This window comes from Aplosporella prunicola (assembly GCF_010093885.1).
Source record: "Aplosporella prunicola CBS 121167 unplaced genomic scaffold K452scaffold_74, whole genome shotgun sequence".
NCBI classification, from domain to species: Eukaryota; Fungi; Ascomycota; class Dothideomycetes; order Botryosphaeriales; family Aplosporellaceae; genus Aplosporella; species Aplosporella prunicola.
The window spans coordinates 15,484-40,498 of record NW_022983602.1 but is presented as its reverse complement, the minus strand read 5'-3'; the positions used below and the strand labels follow the sequence as shown (position 1 = coordinate 40,498).

Genomic DNA, 25,015 nt, shown 5'->3' with positions numbered 1-25,015 from the left:
AAATAACAAACAAAGACAAACCGTTAGCTAGCGCTTGCTGGTAAGAACTGCAAGGAACGCGCTAGAAACCCGTGACACCTTCGCATTTCTTGGGTACTATGCAAGCATTTTCAGCATGATCAAAGTCTATCTCGAACCTGGTGACGGAAATGATGGTTGCTGGTTCTGATTGTGCTTTTCCGGGTAATGATGCGGTGGAGACTACTTCGCCGCCTATAAACCTTTCACCTCTCCATCTCGCTTTCTGGCCTCTCAGAGTATACGATGCACCAGAACATCTTATTTGGTACATCTGACAAGGTCAACCGTTCTGAGGCTCTGTTATAGAAACATACTTTTCTAATGTGACTCCCGGATATTGTGGCGGAAGAAGAGTTTGAGATAAGGGTTGTTGCTCCGCTGGAGTTTGTCACTATCTTATACGTATTGCATGGCTGCGTCGAAAAAAATTCCGGGTGCCAGTTTCAAAGATTATTTTCACATATTAATGAGATCCCACACGAGATCCTCAGAAATAGAGTCCCACAAAGCGTAGGACAGAGCAGATCTTGCCCAGGCAGTTCAAGGGCACAATAAACGAGTAAATCGTACACGAAATCCCTTCCCCTACTCTAACTTTTCCACACGCGGCGAGGAGGGAACAGCGATTTGTCAAATGCCAGACGAAGTGCGAATCTCTCCGAGGCTTTTACCTTTTTCTATCAGCAGTCCAGCAGCAACTCCAAGAAAATTCCGGCGGACTCAATCACTAAAGCTAACCAATAAAAAGGTTTGAGAATCGTATGGATCCCCAAAACAACTTAACAAAGTGACAACCATCAAGAAGCAGCCAACCTATCTTTATATAAATACAATAAGCAACATTGTTTTTTATGAAGCACCAATAACTTCATCAAGCATCAGTGGTTTAGTGGTAAAATCCATCGTTGCCATCGATGGGCCCCGCGTTCGATTCGCGGCTGATGCATCTCTTTTTCCCCTGGACTCCTCGCACAATCTTTTGCCACCCATCCACACAGTCCAGCAATCTCATTTTTTGCGCCCCACGCCCTTGCGCCGCGGAGCGTGGCCCGATTCTGGTGGCGGGCCGACTCGGTCGCGGCACCGAGCCGAAATAGCACCGCCCGAGTGGAGACCCCGTCACTGCGGGCCTACCCGGAGCCAAACTACACCAATCCCAACTTCGCAACTCGCCTTCGCCGCAATCCCGCCTAAGAGCTGGAACTTGCTGGCCAGCTCAAACGCTGGGACTAGTCTTGATTGTAGAGAATGCGGCATACCAAAAGCCACCCAGTCATCGCTGTATGCACCACACTCTCGCTCTATCAAAGCTCAGTATGACACACCAAATGAGCCTCTTCCGGTGTCCCAGCAGCTGGCCCCGTACACCGACACACCCAAGAAAGGAAGGTATTAAGTGTCCGTCTTGCCCAGGCACTGTCGAGAAAACTATAGCCGCCTGTGCACCATCATTAGCAAAATTCTCTGCACAGTGCCCACAAACCTTAGGTCACTCTCCGCGGACTGAAGAAAGACGAACAATGACGTACATACCAACCCGAGCTTCTCGTTAGTGTCCGGAAACAAACTCTCATCAGGACAGGAGCCACAGGCCAGTTGCGGGTTCAGCACCGTTACTTACCCCTGCGAACTCTACACCTCCTCCGGCCCCGCACACACCTGTCCCTCTGGCATACCTGCACGGCCAGCACCACGAGAACGCCTTTGAGGAGATAGATGCTGGGCATGTTGGCGAGTATGACGACAAATCTTGTCGTAGCAGTGCCGTCGATTTTCAATGGCGCGAAGAGTGAAAAGTGAACAGCGAACACGCCCCGAAGCCAGACTGGTAACAGAGTGTCTATGTATCAATTGTACGCCCAACTCCAAACACACGCCTAACAGTTCGGAAGACGCTATTCAAACAAACCCACCCACCAATCAAACGTACGTATCCAACATCCAGCGTAGTGCCTCACCTGTCTTCTAAGCCTTCAAGCCCTCCAACAACGCCCCCTCCCCCTTCGACTCCACAGCCTTAAACATGCCACCCTCGCCACCAACATCCACGCCCATCTCCGCACGCTCATACGCGGCATCACTGCGATCGGTCAAAATGCGCAAGTCCTCTTCGGCAAGCACACCCTTCCCACCCTCAGCAACATCCCAAGCCAAGCCATCCTCGCGCCTCAGCAGCCTCTGCAGCTCCTCCAACTCGTCTCTAACCTCCTTGTCCTTGCCCGAGCGGCTCAGGCCCCCCTTCCTAATCACCAGTTTTTCGAGCCGGCGCTTCCCTTCTGCTGCCTCTAGCAGCTGCGTCTCGACTGTGTTGCGCGTCGCGAACCGGTACACCAGCACGTTGTTTGTTTGCCCGATCCGGTGCGCCCGGTCTTGCGCTTGCAGGTCTTGCTGCGGGTTCCAGTCGCTGTCGAACAGGATGACTGTGTCCGCGGCTGCGAGGTTGATGCCTTGGCCGCCGGCGCGCGTGCTCAGGAGGAAGAGGTTGACGGGGGCGGCGGAGGCGTCGTCGTTTTCATTCTCTTCCTCATCGGACTGCTGTTGCTGCTGCTTGCCTCGCCGCTTGGAGGCTTTGGGCTTCGGAGTCTCGGCCGGTTTGGCCGGCTTGTTGAACGCTTCGATGAGCTTTTGTCGTTCGGACTGCGCAACGCTGCCGTCGATTCGCGCCGTGCGCCAGCCGCGCAGCTCTTCCGCGTACTGCTCTAACAAGTCCAGCATCGTCTTGAACTGGCTGAACACCAGCACCTTGTGACCCTCTGCGAATAGCCGCGACAGTAAGCTGTCAAGCAACAGCATTTTGCCGCTGGTCGTCACAAGTGTCTCGTCTGGCTCCGTTTGCTCTCCGGTTTGCGCGTTGTAAAACGGGCTGAAGAAGTTATACGGGCTATCACAGCACAGCCGCAGTTGCATCACCGGGTTCTGCAGCTTCTTGGCTTGGATCTGACGCTTGGCGAGGGCGAGTGTGGCTGCGCGGAGAGATTCTTCCTCGTCTACTTCGCCTTCTGTCGTTTCAGGAGTCTCCTCCGAGGCTTCTTCTTCCTCCAGGGAACGGAAATATGCCGTGTCGCTGACTTCTTCATATCTCTTCTTGCCGGCGGCCGCACGGCGACGTCCCCGCCCACTGGTGGCTGAGGCTGGCGTAGCGTCGCGGCTGGTTTTCGTACTCTTGCTAGGCGTCGCTGTGCCGCTGCTTTCAGCCCCTTTACGCTTCAGGCTTGCTGGCGTGCCATTACGGGGTGTGCCTGCCGCGCTGTTGGTCATGCTCTCGACGGCCTTCTCTTCTAGGTAGGTCCTGCTTGTGCCGTCCAGAATGGCTTGGTACAGCTCGCGCTGCATCGGCGACAACGGTGCGAAAAGAACGTATTCCCGCTTACGCGGCATGAGCTTCTCCACATCGGCCTTGACTCTGCGCAGGAGGAAGGGCTTCAGAATAGCGTGCAGACTTGCTACTAGCTTTTGCTTCTTCTCCTCTGACAAGATCTGCTCATATCCATTGCGTTCTTTCAGTGCCGAAAAATCAAACCAACTCTCGAAGCTCTCCAGCTTATCGAAAATAGTGGGCATCAAGAAGTGTAGCAACGACCACAACTCTGTCAAGTTGTTCTGCAGAGGAGTTCCTGTAATCAGCAAGCGGTTTGCTGATTGGTAGCTCTGTAACTCTCGGATGAGTCTACAGTTAAGGTTCTTGATGCGATGGCCCTCGTCGATGATGATGAACTTCCAGCCAAAGCCTGCAAGGAATTTGCGGTCGTTCATGCAGATCTCGTAACTTGTAACGACAATTGGAAATTCCGGGCTACCAGGACGTTTCAGTTGTTTCCTGCGGATCTCCTCGCGTTCCTGCTTGCTGCCGTGATACAGCACCACCGGGATTTCAGGTGTCCATTTTCGTACTTCGGAGACCCAGTTCATCGTCGTGCTAAGAGGTGCGGAGATCAGGAACGGTCCGTAGACGCCCTTCTCGCGGAGAAATGCTAGAAATGAAATAGTCTGGATGGTTTTGCCCAGACCCATTTCATCCGCCAAAATTCCGTTCAGGCCGTTTTCGTACAGTGATGTCAACCACTCCAAGCCTTCTAACTGGTAGGAGCGCATGGTACCGCCGGTTACGAGTTTTGGTTGTCTCGCTGAGTTCAGATTCTGGATACCAATATCAGACGACTTGACGTCTGCCTCAGCGGCCTCCTGCAGCGCCTCGGACACGCTCGCATTTCCACCTTTCGCTTTGAGATCCTCCTTCTTGACAAAATCGGAGATTTTGGACTGGCCTGCTTCTTTTTTCGGCCTGCCTCTACCTCTTGCCGGCACCGTTTTCTTCGCCTCCATGTTATCTTCATTCGGAGCCGCTTTGCCTGTTGTGACCGTAGCACGCGTGGCTCTCCTTTGGCTCGCTTCTGCAACCTTTTCAGCCTTTTCCTCTCTTTTCTTTGCCTTAACATCCTTAGCCTCTTCCTCTTCTTCCTGTCGCTGCATCTGCGCTAGCATAATGCTCGAATAAAGCTTGCTCTGGCTCAGCAGGTATTCCAGCGCCTTAAACTTTGAGTCCACAACTTCTTGTCCGCCCTGTATATCCTTTTGGCGCTCTTTCTCCAACCGCTGATCGCGCTTCGCGTCTGCCTTCTCGCGAGCTCGGCGCATCTGTTCCTCCTCTTTCAGCATGTCGCTCGACACGCCATTGTTGTCGTTTTTCTCCATAATGCTATCTGTAATAGGCGAGGATGCTGGTGTCTCTTTTGGCGACGTAGAAGAGGCGTTTGTGGAGGACATGGCGCGGGTGGTAAAAATTTACAGGTCGTCTAACGAGGCGTGCGGTCTACTTGCGACCTTTCGAAGACGTCAATGGAGGAATCGGAGGCCCCGGTATAGCACTGGTAGAGTTTTAGAGGAGAGGCAAAGTGGAGGCCTGCTTTGTTGCGTTGCGCTGGACCGCCACAGCAGCTAAATTGGCGCGAGACGCGTCGACGTCACGAATCGCGGGACGACGCGACAGAGAGCAGATAAGCGAGGAATCCTGGCGATCTGGGCTTTCGACCATCCCGTCGCTCCATCCCATTGCGGTTTTTGAATCGCGACCCCCACTCCCCTGCTCGTGTCACCAGGGACTATTTTTTCTTAGGAAGTCCCTATACCTGCCTGGGCGAAAATTTCACGTCGTATGCTCGCTTCCTTATACAACTCAGGAAAAGCTCCTTGGCATCTGCAAGACAGTGGCCGGCAACACGCGAAGGGATCGGACATTTTTGACTACATTTCCGATTTCGTACATAGTAGGAGCAAGCTACTCGCGTAGCAATAATAGGTATCGCGGCCCTTTGAGGCCTGCTCGCCAAAAGCGCTTTATCCGCAGTCTTTAAAACATCGTAGAATCTCGAATACTTTACCCCCTGACCACAGCCCATACAGAATTATCATGAATTAACTACTGTACTCCGGTATGCCAAGCCCTTACCCTATTGAATCCGCCGAACCTACCTGCTTATCGCTTCTCCGCCTCAATCTGTGCCTTCAAATCCTCCAGTGCCTCCTCTCTCCTCCTGAGATGGCTCTCCAATCCCTCAACTTGCTCTCTGACCGTCTGGATCTCCTCCCTGATGCCCTTCAAGCTTTCTCCTTCCTTCGCCTTGCCCTCGCCCAGCTCCAGATCCCTCAGCTCCCTTCTCTTGTAATCCAGCAGCTGCTCCAGTTCACGCTTAACCAGCGCCGGCTTGCTGTCATCGCGCCTGTTGCCACCCTTGGCTTTCATAGTCTCCTCGACGTTTGCCAACTTGTCATCCAGCTCTCTCAGCTGCTTCTTCAGCCGCACTTCCTCCCAGTCCTCTGTGGTGCGCGCACTGCTGAAGTCCGTACCCTTGTTGTACCGCGCCCTGTCGCCAACGCCCAGACGGCTCAGATAGGAGTCACCGAACTTGGCCTTACGGCCCGTGGCCGTGTCTTCATGTCGGTTGACGCCCCAACGCTCCGAGGGACTCTTGACGCGATCGATGTTGTATTCAATGTTTCCCTTTTCAAAGGAGGCGCGTAGAGATGGCGGAACGAATCGCGGAATGCGGAAGCCCTCGTGCCGCATGTTGAGGATATGCAAGAAGGCAAGGCAGGCGTCCTTGCCAACACCCTCATGACCCTTGGCGTTGACAAGGTTCCATGCGGACCGGATGTCTGTGTCCGGCACGTCGAGGGACTCGTACAACGGCACCAGCGACTCGAACGATACATCTCCACGGTGGTCTTTGTTTGCGCTGTAGATTTCCTCGTACTTGTTCTTGTCGGCGGGCGACATATACCAGTCGAAGCCATCCTTCAGGCCGGGGGTGTCGTCATCGTCTTCAACTCGCTCGAAGGCAGCTTGGCTACCAGTCAGGGCGCGGGAAGCCTGGACAAGGTGGGCCTTGGACTCGGGAACGAGCCAGTCGGGGAGTGATTGCGGGACGTCGTTGTATTCCTGTCCAAGTCAGCTTCCCCCTAGATGCTCGCTCGGTGCCCGAAAGCCGGGACGGAGCGCGGACGACGTACGCCGTTGACCAGGTCGAAGATCAGCCTCATGGCGACGCAGAATTCCTCGAAGTCCAGGTTTCCATCGTTGTCTACGTCCGACAGGTCCCAGATGCGCTCGAGCTGGTCGTCGCGCAGCTGGGAGTTCTTGAGGACCGAGGCAGCCTGGGCGCCATTGAGGTGAAGGCCGCCGTTGGAGAGCGAGGAGAAGATTTCCCAGTAGCGCTCGACCTCCCACTGCTCTATGCGCTTTGCGGCCATGGTGGATGTGATGGTTGCGACGGAGGGGTGGTGCACACGGAGGTAAGCTGTGGCTGCGCCTGCCCTGTCGGTACACGGGTCGGGCGCGAGGGCGCCAAGGGCAGGGCGGGGCCCCTTCCCCGTTCACGCCGTTCTCGAACCCTTCTCTTCCCGTCAATGCAAGCGATGCTCCACAGGCCACCAACGGCCGTACCTAGGTACTACTCGTACATACTCAAATGCTCCTGCTCAGCCTAGCCGACGTGAAACCCGTGGCGCCCTCCTAGAATAGCACTTCTATCGAGCACTGTCTGCTGTCCACCAATCACCGCCGTCCGAAATACGAGAGCTATCAACCCATACTCCCTCTGCCTGTATACGAGTATGCTGTTATGCAACGTGCTACCTGACTGTCGGGCCTGCGAGCACTTCAAAGCTGAACATGGCCGCACATAAAAGGGCTGAGGCCCCAGGCTAGGTATCAGTCTCCATCGCTCTCAAGTCTTTCGCTTCCTCTCCAAGTCGCTCGCTTCTCTCGCGTCCGTTTCTGTCTTTTCCAATCATGAAGTCTCTCTCTATTGCTGGCGCGAGCCTGCTTTCCCTCCTTCCTGCGTCCGCCGAGTATATTTGGCCGTCTCAGTATGACGAGATTGAAGACGTCTGGAGTCTTCAATCTGGCTACGTCCATCACGGTTTCCGCGATAGTAAGTTGACCAACCTATCAATCACCACTCTTTGAAACTTACATCGTTAGACGTCACGCCCTGCACCTTCGGCGACTCCAAGTCGCAATTGACTGCCGCAGAATGGTAGATATTCCTAAAACTCTTTCTTGCACCTCGCATCTGACCATAGCCATAGGTTGCGCACTGCCTACCACGACTTTGCTACCCACGATACCTCCACTGGCCTCGGTGGTGTTGATGCCTCCATTATGTACGAACTGGAGCGTGACGAGAACACGGGTGCCGGTTTCAACGGCTCTCTTGGCTTCTTCCTGAACTACTACAGCAACAAGGCCTCTATGGCCGACCTTGTTGCCCTTGGAGCCATCGTCTCCGTGGAAGCGTGCGGGGGCCCAAGAATCCCCTTCCGCGCCGGCCGCATTGACGCTACCGAGGCTGGTCGCATGGGTGTCCCCAAGCCCGATGAGGACATTGATACGCACAAGAAGGAATTTGCTGCTGCCGGTTTTAACGTCAGTGACATGATCGCCGTTGTGGCTTGTGGCCACACGTTTGGTGGCGTTCACGGCAACGATTTCCCTCAAATCACCGGTGTCGACTCTGAGGATAACTTCCCCAAGTTTGAGAACGGCGACGAATCTGCCCACGTCTTCGACAACAATGTTGTCACGGAATACCTCGATGACAGCACGAGCAACCCGCTGGTTAAGAGCTCTAACAAGACGTTTATCTCGGACCATCGTGTCTTCAGCTCTGACGGCAATGTAACCATGAAAGCGCTTGCAGACCCCAAGGCTTTCCAGAGCACCTGCAAAGACGTCCTGGCCCGAATGATCGACACCGTCCCTTCGGCTGTGAAGCTTTCGGACGTTCTTACGCCCCCCGAGATGAAGCCTTATGAGCTTTCCCTCACTTTGACCGAGAAGAACACGCTCCACTTTGAGGGTAAAATCCGTGTCCGCACGACCGAGATTGGCTCCATGAACGCTCAGGCCGTCACCCTCACGTACACCGACCGCAATGGTAAAACTGCCAGCAACAAGACCATCGAAACCATGCACGGTCGCTACCAGGGTGGCACGTCCTCGGGCTTCGGCGAGGTGTTCGACTGGTTCGAGATTGACACGGAGCTCCCGATCGACACGTCCATCAGCAAATTCGACATCACTCTCACCAAGCCGGATGGCAAGACTGTCTACAACAACGCTGGCCACGGCTTCCCTATCCAGGACTCCATTCTCTACGATCAAACCAAGTCTTGCATGTCGCTCCCCGACGCGAACAACAAGAGGACCGTCAAGGTCGTGGCTTACGTGCGCTCCGAGCGCGCCAACGACCCCGTCAGCTTCAACTTCTACCAGAAAATCGAGAGGCAGGGTGTCATTGTTCCTAAGCTCGACACCTTGAACCAGAAGATGACCAAGGTCGAGGGTAGCGAGAAGAACGGCTACGTCCAATTCACCGGCGAGGCCGAGGTCAGCCTGGGCCAGTTCGGTACCACCCTCGACGTGCTTGTCGGCGAGGGCGACAACGTCGATATAGTCGACTTCAAGAGGACCAACTACCTGACGCAGTGCGCTTAAGTGGATGCGACGTGTACGAGGCATGGTGGTTGAGCAATGTAGTTTAGTGCAAACTGGAATCATATCAACAGATACCCCCAAAGCATTGTTTTTAGATAGTTTAGAATATATCTCGTATTTACGCAAAATTTTCCTTCATCGCTGTGACTTTCCTATCTCATTTTCTCGTTTCATTTTCTTCATCGCTGTGACCTGCCTATCTCGTTTTCTCGCTTCCTACCTGCCTCCACATGCACGCCCCTTCGCATTTAGAAGCACGGCTAGAAGAGGCAGCTCGAGTCCGCAAACGGCATCGCGTCGCCGTAGGCCTGCGCACGGATTCGAAATTTGAGACATGTTGCTTTTCCGCGGCTAGCAAGCCTGATACAGCAAGGCACTGGATATTTTGCTCACCCCACGTGGTAACATATCTGTAAAACTAAAAAACTATATAATATACTTTCTTCTCTGAGATAGTTTATATCTTCATCCCTTTATAAGTATCTTTAAACCCTTCTAATACTTTATTTATATACCCTCGTAGATACTCTAGTAGTTGTATATATCTATACCCCTATATCTTTTAAAATACTATTATATCTAGTATTTTTTTACTTTTGTATAGTTACATAGTGCCTACTGACCGTAATGTAATGGTCTAATATAACTACCTAAGGAGTGCTTTATAAGTATCGTATATTTCACTTAATATGTAGTTAAGGGGTGGGCAAATTATCCGGGGCCATACAGCAAACTCACTTCCAACAGTTAGCGCAAGAATATGCAAGCCACCGTTACATGAGCATGAAACTATTTTTTTTTTTTTTTTTTTTTTTTTTTTTTTTTTTTTTTTTTTTTTTTTTTTTTTGGACATCTTCTGATCGGTTGAGATATCGGGAGTCGCCTATATAAAGTAATAACAGAGCCCTGATAAGAAATACAGGCCCTCAGCGGCTATCAAACACATCCTCAAAGGATGTCCTCGCTAAGCATCGGCTGCATGGGAGTGCTATACGAGCATCCTAGGTTTTTGTACTCCTAGCACACGCACGAAAAAACAAGGGAGTCCAGGGCAAAGTTTGAACAACCACAGAAAGAAATGGCCCAGCCGCAGGGCTGCAGCCTGCGCCACCGTTTTGGCTAATGCTCAGAAGAGCGAGGCTTGCCAGGAGCGGGCTACAGCGCTGCGGGGATAGCGTACCTAGCGGCTTTCTGGGCAGGGGCTCGTATCATAGTACGGTGTTTGGATGGGAAATTGGTGCGTGGGCCGTAGTGTTGCATGCATACAATACAATAGCAGTCAACAGGGGTGAGGGGTGGTTTCTAGGGGCGTGGCGTATCGGCTCTTCCGATCTGCACGGCGCGGTAAGCTGCTTTTGCGTGCTGAGGCTGAAGTGTATGTAGAGCGCTTGCGCGCTTCGGTGCCTTCCTTTCGGACCTTTGGGCTTTCGGCAGTGCCGTTGCTCTCTGTCGAGCTGCCGAGTTGGGACGCTTTCGTGTTGCCCCGCCCTATACGAGGATGGAAGTCCCTGGTATCTGCTCTGCGTCTGTAGGGTGCTTGGCTATATCCTAGGATGTCAGAGTGTGGGATAGGAGAGAAATAATTCTGGGATGCTTCTTTGTTTGTTGGCATATACCGTTATTGTATTGATTGACTTGGAGACTTTGATGTCTGTGAGAAATTCTTAGGCGCTAGGTGTGGTAATACGGTGTACCCATGCCCAGATGCCTTCAATACACGCAGTGGAGGCGACCACAGCCTTGCCGAGCCGGAGATGCCGATTTTCGGCTCGGCAGAGTTACGCGCATGGGCCGTTCTGGCCGCTGAACTCTCCTTGCCGGCCGCGCTATGGTTTCTGTCGTTTGGACCTTGACAGCCTCGTGGGGCACTCGAAACTTGTGGTCCCTTTCGTAGGCTAGTGTTGTGGGGCGAAAGGGGCTTGGTGGTTCGTTGTTGAACAGTGGACCTTTGGGCGGCTTGGATTGTCGAGTTCGAGGGCCTAAGGAGGTATTGATGGAATGACCAAAGCTAATGTTATGATTGTAAGTGACCTTTACTTTAGTTCAAAATACTTGGTTCTACGAGGTAGAAGAAACCATAGCCCATAGCTGTTGTATCTTATGCTAATAGGCTAAATTGTCCGCAGTGTTCAACTTAATCTTTGCGTGCCAAAGGAGGGAGAGAAAAAGAAGGAAAAGAGAGAGGCGAGGAGGAGCAACAAGGGCGTAGTCAGAGTAGTTCCCCTTGCATTCATGAACTACCTTGCTGGATTAAACTGATAGGTGGTCGAGAGGTAAGTAACATAGGTTTTCCTTCATAGTAGTTGGTGGAGACATTCTACCGTGTCATGTCTGTGAGGAAACTCTTCAAAACAATAAATCAGGTAGCTAATATCGACCATGTTATAATTTTTCCCAGTTCACCTTTAAACCGCTTATCTGGCTTTCTAAATCCATGCCAAAAATTGGAACAGCAGAAAATGAGCGCTACAAATTAGAACCGGCGGTGTGTAGAAAACGAAAGTTGAAGTTGTTTGCCTTTATAATGAGTAGCAGCTTGAGATGTACATTCTGGGTCTTGCTTAGCTTTTACTGGACATTTAGGAATGGCTATTTTTAGTGCGTCGATCCGGCGATCAGCTTGGTAATTGGATGCAATAGGATGGGACCCCGCGGTCTTTGTTGCACTGCTGTGTTTGCAGTTATACACACAAGTGAGGAAAGACCTCACGAAAGCGTTTATTTTGCCAGACAGTTCTTGTTGAGCAGAAGACAGGGTTTCTAGTTTCCTTAGCAACGACCATGCATAAATTGGTCCGTGCATGCGTCTTTCTCAGGAAACTCGGTTAGAGATTTTCCGCCTCTTTCTGTCATTCTGTTGACAACTTCGCAAAAGCGCTGGTACAGTGAACTACAAATCCAAGTCTTTTACATATCTCTTGTTCCCTTCTTTTAAAGTCAATCCTTCGAAAGAAAACACTCTATGTCTCGCGAAGATGAAGCTATGGTGCTAGCACCGCTCGCTATACTTGCTCAAAGTGTTGTCAACATCATACTGCTTTGATTCCAGTTTAAAATGCCTAGAATCACCACCGCCGATCGGAAGCGAGTCTATCTAGCTTGCAAAGGGTTATTTATAGGTGCTAGAGCCCGGATCAAAAAGGGAAAAGTCCATAAGTACTTGAATCGGCACCGAGAATATGTTGAGCCGCTCAAAAAAGAAATGGGCGCTGAAACAGTCAACAAAATTGTACATGAGCTGCTAGCCAATGGTCATTTCTCTCGACCATCGGTTGCTAAGGCCGAATTCCCTGAGCTCTTCCCACCTTTTCCAAGCAAGGATGCCCAAGAAGTATCAGAAAAGGGTACAGTGTGCCCCGGCTCTGATATGTCGGAAGAAACTTCACCGTCTAAGGACTTGTCATTTCCCATGCTAGAAGCCGATGCAATTTCAACCACCGAGGAAAAAATACAAATTCCAGAAGATGGTGAAACTTCGCCTATCGAGGAACAAACACAAACTCCAGAAGATGATGGCGAGGTTGAGACGGATGTTTCTGATAATTATGAAGAACCTCGTTTAGGTAAGATATCAATCTTTGAGCTAGCATAGGCTTCTAAGTAACCATAACAACTTACAAGATAATAGTGGAGCAAGTCACTTCACCTAAAAGTAGCGAATTGCCTTTTGGGAGGACCAAAATGCCCTCATTGTTCCCTTCGGCGTTCCCATACAAAGCTCAACATTTAATCTTGACAAACGCTCAGCATATCCTTGAGGAACGTTTCTTCGATTTCTTCAAGAAACATATGCCATCCATGTTTGAGCGCCGTAAGTTAGACTGTGGCGAAGCCGCAGAACTGACGTTATGGAAAAAGCTTCTGAAGCACGAAAGTGTCCCAAAGGACGCCCTCGACCTACAAGGAAATAATATCGCCAAATTGTGCTATCATCTGAACAGTATGCGCAACACAACCGCCCACCGCGTGCCCATTCAATCCCTGGTTTTATACAAAATGCTATATGCCTCTGCAGATCTTGCCAGAGCCCTCCGCGATTATCCTCGAGCGGTCCAATTACAAAAACTCTGTCGGGAAGTCGATATTAAGAGGGAGATCATGGAACTGCGCAAGAATGGCTTGCTACAAGTCTTTCGTGGTCATCTCAATGAAATTGAACGTCAACGGGAGCTCCTAGACAAGAAAGAGGAAAGCCTCAAAGCCACTCTCTTGAAGGATGATCATGAAGTTAAGTCTATTGTCGGACGACTTCTACATGATTCAGCAAAGAAAATAATCGATAAAGGCCATGATGTAGGAGCGGAACAACCAAAAGAGGAGAACAAGCCCGGGCTATTTAGAAGCTTGGGAAGGCTTTTTGGTGATTGGTAGCCTTCGGGTTTTACCAAAAGGATGATATCTTTTTGAGCCTGCATAATGTGGATGGTGTCTTTTTACATTTAGTATCCATTTATTCCGTCCTACCACTGTTTTGGTTTACGGAAATCGAGGATGTACATGATCTTACGGTATTGTTTTTGGTTCCCTAGAGAAGTCCTAGACTTATATCTTCTAGGTAGGATTTAGACTTCTAGCATATCAGTTCAAATTGACTCGCACAGGGAATACAAATCGACTCCTGCTCCGGGCGTGGCCCGAATGAGCTACCGCAACTCAGTACAAGTATCACCAGTTTCTCGCACTCCGCGTGTACCTTTCTCTTCCGCACACTCTCGTTCAGACTTTGCCTTCCTCTGACTTCGACCTCGACCCCGCCACATGACTTTGGATTTCACCACGGCCATCAAGAACCGCACAGAGCAGGATATCATGACAATATACATTGTTCCAACATCACGACCGATACTACCTCAGGATTGCCATGAAGCACACACTTATCAATGGACCGATTTTCTTTTCTTTTTTCTTTTTCCTATTTTCTCATCCCTTATCCATGGTTGACCATTTTTGGTTCTTTTGACAGCCGATACGACTACAGTTGATTTTCTCATTCCCCTGCCCCAAAACTCCAGCTCCAGCGCAACACGCCAAAGAAAAACAATGATGTTTGAAATCTACATGTACGAGTAAAGCTCGCCATCTTTGCTACCAGTTGATGCCAACCGTCATTAAGACGAACTGGTCAATATGACGGAGCGAGCGAGTGCAGATGGAGAAACGAGGTTTAGAACACTTCCCCCTCAGCTGACGATTTACAGCCCCAATGATCGTGAAGACTTTCTCAATCTTCCAATGTTTCCCGAAAACATTTTGTCCGGAGAAAATCCTGTGGCGCAGTAGATAAGTTCGTCCAGCTCGCTGACTGTACGGGCGAAATAACGACTGGGTTACCCAAATGCACGAGCCCAAGTCGTCCAATTCATAAAAACAACATAAATACTCAAGGAATCTCCATCCTTTTGGAAGGGGATAAGGGGTTAGAATATCTACAACATACCGCTGAGCTAATACTTCTAAGAAATAGCAGTTTCACATGGCTTCAACTGACATTACCACTGTCGTCACTTCTTCACTGTTTTTTTCGGATGAAGTAGCGAACGCCGAGCTTCTGGATTTTATCGGTTCTTGTTGTCCACATGGTAGTGATATGTACTATGCATGCATGAACATGTAATATACCCCTCGCTGTGCAGCTTTCAAATATGATTCAAAGCAAAGCTGTCGAAGCGAACAACTGTTCAGTCAGCGTACATCTGCTCATCAGGCAATATAATAAGACGCAGCGAAGGAAATGCACTATATCACACCTACGACGTCGATATCCCTGCTCTAGTAGTCTTAGCAAACTCGCATCGTAGAGATTGTCGTCACCAACCAATACCGTCAATACCAGCAAGATACCTGAGTTCAGCAGTGTCGTCAGCGGAGACTGGACATATTGGCGAGGTCGTGAGGAGTCACAGGAGTGCAAAACAAAAAAGCAAAAGAGGACGGGCTGCAAATCTGGCCCCATTCCACAGCAGTAGCAAAAAGAACTCTCCCGGACAGGCTTGAACTGTCAACCTCCTGATAGATGCTAAACAGGTGCGAAACCCGAATAACAGTCAGACGCGCTAGCCAATTGCGCCACGGAAGAGGTGTTATACTTCGATGACAGACAAAAGCCACCAACAACATTTATAACCAGCAAACAAACGCCATTCAACAGCGACAACAGCCATCACAAAACGCAGGCGTGCAGCGCAGAACAAAGAACACGGACATTGTTGTGGGGACAAAAAGAAATGAATGGAACCTGGCCGAGCAAAAGGAACAGTGGGCCTAACAGCCAGGCAAGGCAGACGGGCCATCGGCTCCACCCACAACACTACACAGGCAGCCAAAAAGGAACTCCCCCGGACAGGCTTGAACTGTCAACCTCCTGATTGCCCTAAACGAGTGTCTTCATAACAGTCAGACGCGCTAGCCAATTGCGCCACGGAGGAATTGTTGAAAGTTACGTTGGCGTGTGGAATTTATGATTGCGGCCACAGGGCTTTGGGCTGCGAGCTACGCACGTACCAGGGAAATGGGAAAAAGTCGGCAGGCTGTCTTCAGATGATGCACGGTTGGTGCCGAGTGCTGGATTTACTTGCTGTTGGTTGGATTGTCGTGGTTAATGGGGAGTTTGGCTGAAAGTTGCGTCTCTCCGTTGCCCCCGAATATTTTCTTCTTGAGCTTTGCGTGCTGTAAGAATTCAGTGTAGACAAGGAATTCGAGTGTTAAAAGCTCCAGTCATGCTCGAGTCATGTTTTGCAGTCTCTACTCATAAACGCAACAATCAAACATCCTCTCATCAACCAGCAAAAACTGGCCGCATGGCCCAATGGCAAGGCGCTTGACTACGAATCAAGAGATTCCAGGTTCGACCCCTGGTGTGGTCATCTTTTTGCTCCTGGAACGGCCTAGCAATGCCGTAAAGTTTTGCGGACCAGGAGAGAAAATTTTTTTTACTGTTCGTGGCGGCGCGGCGCGGATGGTCCGGGATGCAGCGGAGCGGAAAGCAGGCCCGATAAGGAACTCGGCGGGAGAGCGACGGCGATGACGTATGCGCTGGATGAAGATCGTGAAGGGGGTGGACGGTGGACGGCGGACGGGGATGAAGGGAGGGGTGTGTGTTGATGGGCGGCTTTGAAATTTGTAGAATGACAGTTGATAAGGGTCTTTGAGAAAACGATGGAAGGCGGGGTAAAAAAATGAGCAATAAGAGTGGTTTGGATGGGAGTGACGTATTAGATAGGAGATATGACTTCAACACCAATGGCTTGTCGATGATAGTGTCTGATGATCAGAACCAGGGGTGCCAGGTGGGATGCTACTCCTATTGCCGTCGATGGCGTGCTCGTCACTGTACACAGAGTACCTATGGACCGTACATAACGTCCGTCACCGTTGAGCGAAATCCACCGTCCAGCGAGATAGGAAAGGATACAAGCAGTCCCCATGGAGTACTCCTTATCTAGCTACATGTTTGAGTCCTGAATATAAGCAAGGGGTTCTTTAGAGGTATACATATCTACAACCTTCTTGACTCGATTTCGCTTCCACTGCGTACACGCATCGTTATCTCGCAAGATCTTAAATCTCGCTGGATGGTGACGGAGATTACTCGACGTGGTACAGAGGCGATCAGTCACGGACGAAAGCAACTACAAGCACATACAAGCACATGCAAGCGCACAGCAAAAGGTCCAAAAGGTCAGAAACGAGGCCTTCGCCAGGTATATCCATAGTTCTATAGATCGATCTATCATGACCCGTCGACCCGTCGATCTTGAAGTCAGCGCGCGCGCAAGCAGTTGAGGCTGCGAACACAGAAAACAACAACAGCGACGACGATCGGCAGGTGGAAAAAAAGAGGAACAAGCAAGGTCGATTTGAGAAAATTCGAGACGGGGGTTTATAAAGGAAGAGGAAGGAAGAAGAAAAAGAGAAAAAAAAGTCTTTATATCATCAAAGCCCTCCCAAACGTCCTTGAGAATGCTTCATGCCGTTTCATGCATCAATCGTTGCCCTTGCAATAAACTTTTCTATATCCCCTTTCCCATCTAAGCCTGCTTGTCGGCCGCCTCCTCGGGCTTGGCTTCAGCATCCGTCATCTCCTGGTCCTTGGACTCCGAGGCCTTGGACTCCTCTTCGGCCTTCTTCTTGGCCTCGGCTTCGGCGCGCTTGGCCGCCGCCGCCTCCTCGTTCTTCTTCTGGATAGCCTCGGCCTCCTCCTGCTGCTTGTCCTTGTAGCGCTGGACGATGGGGCCGGCAATCGCCCGGATCTCGTCCGACTTGGCGACGTACGCAGCCTTGGAGGCGTCCTCGCCGTCCTCGTAGAGCCAGTCCTGGACTTTTTGTTAGCTAGGTTGATTTCGGCGTGTGAAGTGGATGTACGTACCTCGGAGGTCTCAAGCTTCTCCTTCAGCCTGGTCTTCTCGTCGTCGCTGGCGAAGTCGGCGAAGATGTCATCGATCTTGGCGCGCATCTCGTAGATGTATGCCTCGAGCTCGTTCTTCTTCTCGTCGGTGTCGGCGACGAGCTTGTCCTCCATGTACATCTGGTTCTCGCGCTCGGCGGCAGCGGCCCTGGCCGCCTCGTCAAGCGAGGCAGTGCCAGACGACAAGGGCAGGTCACCCTTGCGAACCTGCTTCTTAACCTTGCGCATCTTGGGCTTCTGCTCGCCCTTCTCATCGACCTCCATCGCCTGTTAAAGTCGCAAATTAGCATTCTGGGTCATGAAACCAAAGCGCAATGCTGATTCCTGTAGGCTTCCCAATACTTGGAGAGGTAGAAATCAGACCTGAGAATTGTACTTACGTTCTCATCCTTCTCGCCCTCCTTCTCGGGAATGGGCTCCTCAACCTCGACGTCCTCAACATAGTAGCCCTGCTCAACGTTCAGGACACCGTGCAGGTTAAGACGGGCCTTCAGCTTGCAGATCATGAAGTCGTCCTTGGCGTCCGCCTTGACGCCCTTAACGGAGAAGCGGCCGATCCAGGGGTTGGTCTTGCCAGGCAGCATGTCAGGCTTGGCATACTTCGCCTCCAGATCGAAAGGCTGCTTGCGGTAGAAAGTAAGGATCTTAGTCGAAGGCATAACATTGCCCCTGTTGAAGACGGTGAGGTTGGTGTCCTCGTCAGGAATGTCAGGGGACTTCTCCCAGGTGAACTCGATGGGGTAGTTGACAATGTCGTGAACGGAGAAGTCACGGACACGGAAGACGGGAGAGAGAATGGCGCAGCTGAACGCACAGCCACGAGCGATAGCCTCGTCGGCGTTCTGGGTGTAGGAGAGCTGCTTGCCAAAGAAGTTCTGGATGGTGGCCTTCAGCGCAGGGACACGCGTGCAGCCACCGACCATCTCGATCTGGTCGATATCCTCGACCTTGAGCTTGGCATCGGCAAGGGCCTGCTCCAGGGGAACGGTGGCGCGGTCCAGGAGGGGCTGGACGAGCTGCTCAAGCTCCTCGCGCTTGAGGAAACCGCGGACGTCGACATCGTTCATAATGGACTCGATGGAGAGGGGCGCGGAAGCGTTCGCGGAGAGAACCTTCTTGAGCTTCTCGCAGGCAGTCGCGAGGCGGACCTTGGCCTTGGGGTTCTCGTTGACGTCAATCTTGAACTTCTCCTTGAACTCGGCAGCGAAGTGGTCGACAAGGGCCTTGTCAAAGTTGCGACCACCAAAGTGGCGGTCGTAGGCGGTTGCCTTGACAGCAAGCTCACCCTTCTTGAATTCAACGATGGAGCAGGTGTAGTTGCTGTGGCCAATATCGACGAAAGCAACGCGCTTCGGCTTCTCCTCCGGTGCGGGAAGGTCAAGCTTCGTGATACCCCAGCCCAAAGCAGTAGCAGTGGTGTCGTTCATGAGACGAAGGATCTTGAGGCCGGCAATCTCAGCGGCGTCAATCAGACTTCTCCTTTGCGCATCGGTGTACCAGGCAGGGACGCTGAGGACGATGTCGTTGACGGGCAGCTTCAGCTCGGCCGAAGCGGTGGCCTTGATCTTGGTGAGGAACATGCCAACGAGCTGAGTCGCGGTGAACTGCTCCTTCTTACCAAGGTAGCTGACCTCGGCGCCGACCTGGCCGTTCATGTCGACGAGTTGCGCCGACACGTACTCCTGCTCGATGGCGACATCGGGGTCCTTCAGGCTGCGACCAGCGAGACGCGAAAGAGAGCCGACGGTGTTCTTGAGGTTGGAGACCTCCTGGGTCTTGGCGGCCTCACCAAGGTATCTGCACTTGGGGCTGAAGCCAACAAGAGAACTTTTTGGACGTGTCAGTCGTGCCTCGAGCGGGCGGGGCAGGCGGCGGGGGGAAAGACTTACGGCGTGGAACGGTTGGAGACCTCGTTGGTGACCTGGGCAGCGGTGAGCAGAGACTCTCTTGGGCGCGATGGCAGCAGCAGGGGGGTCGAGAACTTACGACATCGACACCGCGATTGCGCGCGACGGCAATGACGGTGTTGAGGGTCCCCAGATCTACACCAACGACAGACATGGCGCTATAATCGGAGTGGTTTGAGGGATGGAGTGGGTATACGGTCGAAAAGCAGAGGCGACAAACTCTTCGGAAGTCAACGGGGGGATGGCGAGAGAAAAATACCCTAGGGCAGGGCGCGGTGGTGTGGCTAGACAAGGCTGAAAAGCTGTTTGGGTTCGATGCAATTCTTGAATCTTCTCGGTGGCTCTAGTGGGGCAACGTTGGTCCGCGCGCCAAGCACACGTCAATTGGCCCGCTCCACTCCCGCTCGGCCAGCGGAACAGATGCGTCGAGACCCGCGCCGCATCTTCTCTCGCAACCCCGTGGGGGACCGGACATGACCTCCTGTTTTTGGCGTGTTGCGCTCCGCTTTGGCTTTATGGCCGCAGTAGGGCTGCCGGCCTTCCGGCTTTTGCTCGACGTGGCAGCTCCCAGCGCTCTCTTTGCATTCACACGCCTTTCACATTACCAAATCGGTCTTGGCTGCATCTTGGCGCCACGCGAACCACATCATAAACTCTGCTGCCACACCTTTCCTTCCCTACTCAGTACACAGCCCGCAACCCGAGCACCATGTCTGTCGTCTTCAATCCAATCTGGGCACCGAAACCACCCTTTCGCAGGCCTGGAGGCTTCACCAAACTCCCGAACGAGCTCTCAGAGAAGATCTTCAAATGGGCAAGTCATCCACCCTGTCCCCCCTCCCATGAAAGTCACGCCTCTACACCTGACCATTTTTGTCTGTACGTGATAGATTACTCAAAAGAGCGATCTCGTAAGCCTCTGCCTTACTTGCAAGGACCTACATCGCGTCGTCATTCCAATTCTTTACGGCGACGTTCTAGTGCCGCAGCAACCGCCGCGGACGACCATATGGGAGCCGTTACTCGTGGGCGGCTTGATGAAGGCAACCAACCACGGACCCGAGCATATTCGTGACCTTCGATTCGATTATCCCCGTGACAACCCCGGTAACCTTCCGGACTATGTCTCTAAATTGGTCAAACGCATCCCCAGCGATACGCTGCGTTCGGTCAAATTTCTCGGTAGCTCGGAGACGCCGGAAGTCCCATCCGATTTCCTTGTGCACTTGATGCGCAATCAGCGCAAGCTGGTAGAAATCGACATTCGTTGGCCACCGGAATTCAACGGTCATTGGGATGAGCTTGCTTCAGGATTTCCCATTCACGCTTTGACAACGCTGACTATCGGAGTCAAAGATGGAATTACCGAGAAAAGCGTGATAACCACGGCCGCTTTTCTTTCCACGGCAGTCAACGTTAGCAACGTATCCATCTACGGCGGACAGGGTGCCAGTAACGGACTGGAACGTGTGCTGGCAGTTGTTCAAAAGTATGTTACACAGCTGTCCAAGTTACAGCTCAGGTCGTTCAAGATCGCTGAGTTCGCCCGTGGGCTTGGACTCGCGATCAAGACGTTGGTTATGCTATTCGACTTCTCGAAACTGAAGTCACTCACCATCACGCGCTGTGACGATTCAGATTCGTTGTTCAAGAAGGTGTCGATGCAACAGCCCCACCACAAATACCTTGCAGAAGTATCCATCAAGAGGTCGCATGGAAATATGGACGAACTCTCCAAAATACTCCCCCATTGCACGGCACTCGAGAGTTTGGAGTTGTACGATGTGATGCATATGCGCAGAGAACTTGACTTGGCGCAAGTACTTCCATTCTTCATCACTGGCATTCACGGAAAGATCTTCAACATTCGCAAGCTATTCCTACATTCTATCTACTGGTCAATGAGCGCTGCCTATTATACTCGCGGCCCGGATCTCATCAAGCGCCTTTTAGAAGGTTGTCCGAAGCTCGAAGAGTTAATGCTGGATTTCCCTCCATGGATCCACGGTGATAGGTCATCCTGGAATGTTCAACAGTCGCAATTCATGAGTATCATAGCCCACGCTCCACGGTTGCGTTTACTTATCAACACCACCCAGGATGCATCTCGGCTCAATGAGAATCAGAGCATTCTCACACAGATTGATCCTAAACCTCCATCATGGGTGTCCAATCTCGAGCAGGGCTACCTTGCTCACCCCAGAACACATCAGGATGCATGGATGCATAACATGGTATCTGAAATGTTCCGTACATTTGCGTTTACTAACCCCAAATTGGAGGTTTATGGAATTATGGATCCGAGCCGTACCCGCTGGTTTGTCCGCCGTCCGGTATTGAAGGCTACGGGGAAGGTCGAGACCGTGGTCGAGGAGATCTGGCCGAAACGGATGAAGTTCGAGAAGCCTGAATACGATTGGTCATTTGGATCGAATGTAATCTAGCAGGCTGACACTCGTCGGCAGATGAATGTGCATGCGAATGCGCATGAGTTATGCTTGAGATGTGTTTCAAAGCGGTTTGCTGGGACCTCTTCTTTGGGCTAACTGGGTTTCTTCAATGTGCATACCTATGTACGTAGGACTATTATTGCTGGGTAGTTAGATCCTGCTATTACTGGTGTGATTCACATCCCCATGATGAGTGGTCCTCCGTACGAACGGAAGTGTTCCAAGTCGTCCCGAGTTTACGCAGTTGAAGATACTGCAATGACGCCTGTGTGCCCTTGTAAGTAGATCGAAACGCTCCCCACAGGTTACTTCGTGGGTGTGTCAAGAGCCTGCTCTCGTAGCTGGATGCGCAGCTCACAAGGGTATGTAGATGCGACCGAGTGTGACATATCGATGGAGCTGACTGCTGACAGCGCTGAGGTCGATGCAACGGCTTCACGTGATGGAAAAGCAGTTGCATGTGACAGGCATCTTGGGCCAGTTCCCCGCACCGAGCCACATGGCGGCTCTGCGGATAGAGTGGGTTCTGGTGTTGAAGCAAGCTGCAGCGGTGATCAAAGCTTCCCCGAATCAAATTTCATCCCCGCAGCGGCGGTCAGCCAAACGCACTTTTTACATTTGTACCATCACCTCCGCCTCTGCGTCACCACCTCTCTCCTCCCTCTTCCCTCACCCGACGACACAATGCGTCAAACTCGGATTTTCGCGGGCTCCTCGCACCCCGCCCTGGTCGAGGGCATTTGCGACCGATTGGGTCAGCGGCCCGGCAACGCAGAGCTGCGGAAGTTCAGCAATGGAGAGACCAGTGTGCAGATACGTCAGTAGACCACCGTCGCAGTTGGCTTGCTCGCGCGCATCTCCGTTGCTGGGCTTAAGCTGATATGATCCCAAAGAGACGTCCGTTCGCGACCAGGATGTCTTCATCGTGCAGAGCGGCAGCTCAAAGTAAGTCGCACTGCTTCCCTGCCCTTCGTCGGAGCGCGCCAACCTGACACTCGCCTCCAGGATCAACGACAATGTCATGGAGCTTCTCATCATGATTTCGGCCTGCAAGGGTGGCTCGGCCAAATCCATTACTGGTAGGATGCCTGCGCTCACGACAAACGGAAGGAGGCCTTGCTAACGTGTCCGCTGCGTAGCCGTTATGCCCTACTTTCCATACTCTCGCCAGAGCAAGAAGAAGTCCCACCGCGGCGCCATAACAGCCCGCATGATCGCGAACCTCCTCCACGTCGCCGGCGTCAACCACGTCATCACCATTGATCTGCACGCTTCGCAGATGCAGGGTTTCTTCAAGTGCCCCGTCGATAACCTTGTTGCCGAGCCGCTCATTGCGCGCTGGATCCGCACCAATGTCCCTAACTGGCGGGACGCCGTTATCGTGTCGAAGAACCCAGGCGGAACAAAGCGTGTGACCAGCCTGGCCGATGCGCTGAAGCTGAGCTTCGGCATCGTCACAACCGATCGGAGAAGGCCAGGGCGTGGCGAAGGTGGGCTCAGCCTGGCTGGCAGTGCTGTCTTCGGAATGGGCATGGATGGTCCTTATGATGATGCGGACTTGATCGATGATGCACTTAACATTCAGACCAGTGTAGCACATACGGCTGAGCAGGCGCACCTCGAAACTGTGCAGGAGGCTATTCAAGACGAGGAAACAGATATCAAAGGCGAGGAAGCCAAGGATGGAGAGAACGAAGAGAAGGCCAAGGATGAGGAAAAGGTCGAGGAGAAGGACGAGTCCCAGAAAAAGGAAGAGGAAGAGAACAAGGGCAAGGAGAGAGAGGACAAGCACAAGAGAGGCCGGAGCAGGGGTATCTCGAACACGCACGCCAAGTTCCTCATGAACGGCACCGGTGTGCCCTCAAGCCCGCTGGCCAAATCTTCCCGACCCGATTCCTTCTCCGAGGACGGCCCTGATTCTCCAAGGAAGGCTCTGATGCGCAGTGCTACCGCTCCCAGCGCCGCTCATTCACCAGATCACCCCGAGGCGGACGAATACACCGACGAGGTAAGCTTCTTACTCCACTAAAGACCATAGGTGTGATAACTCACAACTACCTACAGCGTGCCCGTGACGTCATCCATGGTCGCCTGGTCCACGGCCACATTGTCGACGAAGAGTGGCCATCCCCCGCACTCTCAGCCGTCTCCTTCAAGAACCGGCGCAACCGGGCCGGTTCCGACGATGACGACGTCGACCCCCCAGAGCAGATGCTCAACTCATTCATGTCGACCAAGTCGTCGGTACGACCAACGGAAGAGCCAGAAAACGCACACCCGATGGGCGGCTCGCATGACGCGGGCGACACGTCAGAAGCCGAAGAGGAAGAGCTCAAGAACCCGGAATTCGAGACGACGGTGACACTAGTGGGTAACGTGCGCGACCGGCCCGTCTGCATCGTGGACGACATGATCGACAAGTCGGGAAGCTGGATCGCGGCAGCCGAGACGGTGGTCAAGCGCGGCGGCGCGACAAAGGTGTACTGCATGGCGACGCACGGGCTGTTTGGCGGGGACTGCCTGGAAGAGATGCAGGAGTGCGAGTGCATCGAGCGCATCATCGTCACCAACTCGTTCCCGATCCCGGAGGAGAAGCGCGCGTCGTGCTCGAAGCTGACGGTGCTGCCCGTCGAGAGCCTGCTGTCGGAAGCGATTCGGAGGAACCACCACGGCGAGAGCATCAGCCAGCTCTTCTCCCTGCACAATTACGACTAAATGCGGCGCGCCCGTGTCGTAAGGACGGTTGGTGGGGCAGAGGGACGAGGGCGCCGGACTGGGCAGGTGTGGAACGCGGTGGTCAGGGGATGATGGGACGGCGGACGGAGACTACAGGCGTGTGGACGAGCGCGTCGGCGGGCGCGTGTGCGCGTGCCCGGGTTGGCGCAAAGGAGAGTCGGTGCGGCCTGCCTGCGCGGACATGCATGCTTACACTTACATGGGAGATGCGACAGGAGCGTTCTGGCCCGCGGTTCTCGCGCTCGTATGTATGTATGTACGTATGTACGTACGCACGCACGCGCGACGCTGCTCCCTCTTCTCTATCTGTTTGTCTGTCTCCATCCATTTGTCTGTCTGTCTTTGGCGGCGCCCTAAGTCCGTTCGTTTCCTTGCCTGCCTGTCTGTCTGTCTGTCTGTCTACCTACCTATCCACCTAGCGTCTCCTCCCCACACCTTCCACCCTCTTTCACCAAGTACTCGCGTGTGAGGTTTCGTCGTCTGTCACTCTATCACTCAATCA

General features: G+C 52.6%; 7 protein-coding genes and 4 non-coding genes across 11 annotated transcripts; 6 read left to right on the top strand and 5 right to left on the bottom strand.

Annotated features, from left to right (window-relative positions):
• The first annotated feature begins 896 nt into the window (after window positions 1-896).
• Window positions 897-967, top strand: K452DRAFT_t165. Its single transcript has one exon. It is a non-coding gene; the product is annotated as a tRNA-Gly (tRNA).
• Window positions 968-1,802: 835 nt separating this feature from the next.
• K452DRAFT_354213 (uncharacterized protein) lies at window positions 1,803-4,785 on the bottom strand (the record flags this gene model as incomplete). The annotated part of the gene is made up of 1 exon (XM_033545875.1): window positions 1,803-4,785. The coding sequence occupies one exon, from the start codon at window positions 4,783-4,785 to the stop codon at window positions 1,987-1,989; it is 2,799 nt and encodes a 932-aa protein (XP_033391584.1). The 3' UTR covers window positions 1,803-1,986.
• Window positions 4,786-5,270: 485 nt separating this feature from the next.
• Window positions 5,271-6,804, bottom strand: K452DRAFT_260037 (uncharacterized protein). Its single transcript, XM_033538515.1, has 2 exons — window positions 6,529-6,804; window positions 5,271-6,457 (listed from the first exon to the last, which is right to left on the bottom strand). The coding sequence occupies exons 1-2, from the start codon at window positions 6,766-6,768 to the stop codon at window positions 5,495-5,497; spliced, it is 1,203 nt and encodes a 400-aa protein (XP_033391583.1). The 5' UTR covers window positions 6,769-6,804; the 3' UTR covers window positions 5,271-5,494.
• Window positions 6,805-6,949: 145 nt separating this feature from the next.
• Window positions 6,950-9,140, top strand: K452DRAFT_260034 (uncharacterized protein). The gene is made up of 3 exons (XM_033538514.1): window positions 6,950-7,451; window positions 7,502-7,556; window positions 7,609-9,140. The coding sequence occupies exons 1-3, from the start codon at window positions 7,310-7,312 to the stop codon at window positions 9,014-9,016; spliced, it is 1,605 nt and encodes a 534-aa protein (XP_033391582.1). The 5' UTR covers window positions 6,950-7,309; the 3' UTR covers window positions 9,017-9,140.
• Window positions 9,141-12,071: 2,931 nt separating this feature from the next.
• On the top strand, window positions 12,072-13,387 carry K452DRAFT_313662 (uncharacterized protein; the record flags this gene model as incomplete). The annotated part of the gene is made up of 2 exons (XM_033543680.1): window positions 12,072-12,579; window positions 12,645-13,387. 2 exons carry the CDS (start codon window positions 12,072-12,074, stop codon window positions 13,385-13,387), a joined length of 1,251 nt encoding a protein of 416 aa, XP_033391581.1.
• A 1,604-nt stretch (window positions 13,388-14,991) lies between these two features.
• Window positions 14,992-15,092, bottom strand: K452DRAFT_t164. Its single transcript has one exon. It is a non-coding gene; the product is annotated as a tRNA-Asn (tRNA).
• Window positions 15,093-15,346: 254 nt separating this feature from the next.
• On the bottom strand, window positions 15,347-15,441 carry K452DRAFT_t163. The gene has a single exon. It is a non-coding gene; the product is annotated as a tRNA-Asn (tRNA).
• A 366-nt stretch (window positions 15,442-15,807) lies between these two features.
• On the top strand, window positions 15,808-15,879 carry K452DRAFT_t166. Its single transcript has one exon. It is a non-coding gene; the product is annotated as a tRNA-Arg (tRNA).
• A 687-nt stretch (window positions 15,880-16,566) lies between these two features.
• K452DRAFT_322807 (uncharacterized protein) lies at window positions 16,567-19,631 on the bottom strand. Its single transcript, XM_033544558.1, has 5 exons — window positions 19,407-19,631; window positions 19,310-19,341; window positions 17,801-19,247; window positions 17,382-17,687; window positions 16,567-17,328 (listed from the first exon to the last, which is right to left on the bottom strand). The coding sequence occupies exons 1-5, from the start codon at window positions 19,479-19,481 to the stop codon at window positions 17,044-17,046; spliced, it is 2,145 nt and encodes a 714-aa protein (XP_033391580.1). The 5' UTR covers window positions 19,482-19,631; the 3' UTR covers window positions 16,567-17,043.
• Window positions 19,632-20,169: 538 nt separating this feature from the next.
• Window positions 20,170-21,939, top strand: K452DRAFT_322806 (uncharacterized protein; the record flags this gene model as incomplete). The annotated part of the gene is made up of 2 exons (XM_033544557.1): window positions 20,170-20,202; window positions 20,263-21,939. 2 exons carry the CDS (start codon window positions 20,170-20,172, stop codon window positions 21,769-21,771), a joined length of 1,542 nt encoding a protein of 513 aa, XP_033391579.1. The 3' UTR covers window positions 21,772-21,939.
• A 522-nt stretch (window positions 21,940-22,461) lies between these two features.
• On the top strand, window positions 22,462-24,492 carry K452DRAFT_303233 (uncharacterized protein; the record flags this gene model as incomplete). The annotated part of the gene is made up of 5 exons (XM_033542700.1): window positions 22,462-22,594; window positions 22,671-22,722; window positions 22,783-22,856; window positions 22,917-23,785; window positions 23,842-24,492. The coding sequence occupies 5 exons, from the start codon at window positions 22,462-22,464 to the stop codon at window positions 24,490-24,492; spliced, it is 1,779 nt and encodes a 592-aa protein (XP_033391578.1).
• Between the last annotated feature and the right edge of the window lie 523 nt (window positions 24,493-25,015).

What these genes read in the sequence shown, in the direction of transcription:
- K452DRAFT_260037 (XM_033538515.1), bottom strand. Translation starts at nt 6,768, where the DNA reads ATGGCCGCAAAGCGCATAGAGCAGTGGGAGGTCGAGCGCTACTGGGAA. An exon ending in TCTTCGACCTGGTCAACGGC is followed by an intron (nt 6,458 to 6,528) that starts GTACGTCGTCCG and finishes TGACTTGGACAG; the next exon opens with GAATACAACGACGTCCCGCA.
- K452DRAFT_260034 (XM_033538514.1), top strand. Translation starts at nt 7,310, where the DNA reads ATGAAGTCTCTCTCTATTGCTGGCGCGAGCCTGCTTTCCCTCCTTCCT. An exon ending in CCATCACGGTTTCCGCGATA is followed by an intron (nt 7,452 to 7,501) that starts GTAAGTTGACCA and finishes TTACATCGTTAG; the next exon opens with ACGTCACGCCCTGCACCTTC. An exon ending in CAATTGACTGCCGCAGAATG is followed by an intron (nt 7,557 to 7,608) that starts GTAGATATTCCT and finishes CCATAGCCATAG; the next exon opens with GTTGCGCACTGCCTACCACG.
- K452DRAFT_322807 (XM_033544558.1), bottom strand. Translation starts at nt 19,481, where the DNA reads ATGTCTGTCGTTGGTGTAGATCTGGGGACCCTCAACACCGTCATTGCC. An exon ending in GCAATCGCGGTGTCGATGTC is followed by an intron (nt 19,342 to 19,406) that starts GTAAGTTCTCGA and finishes ACCGCTGCCCAG; the next exon opens with GTCACCAACGAGGTCTCCAA. An exon ending in AGGGCGAGAAGGATGAGAAC is followed by an intron (nt 17,688 to 17,800) that starts GTAAGTACAATT and finishes CGACTTTAACAG; the next exon opens with GCGATGGAGGTCGATGAGAA.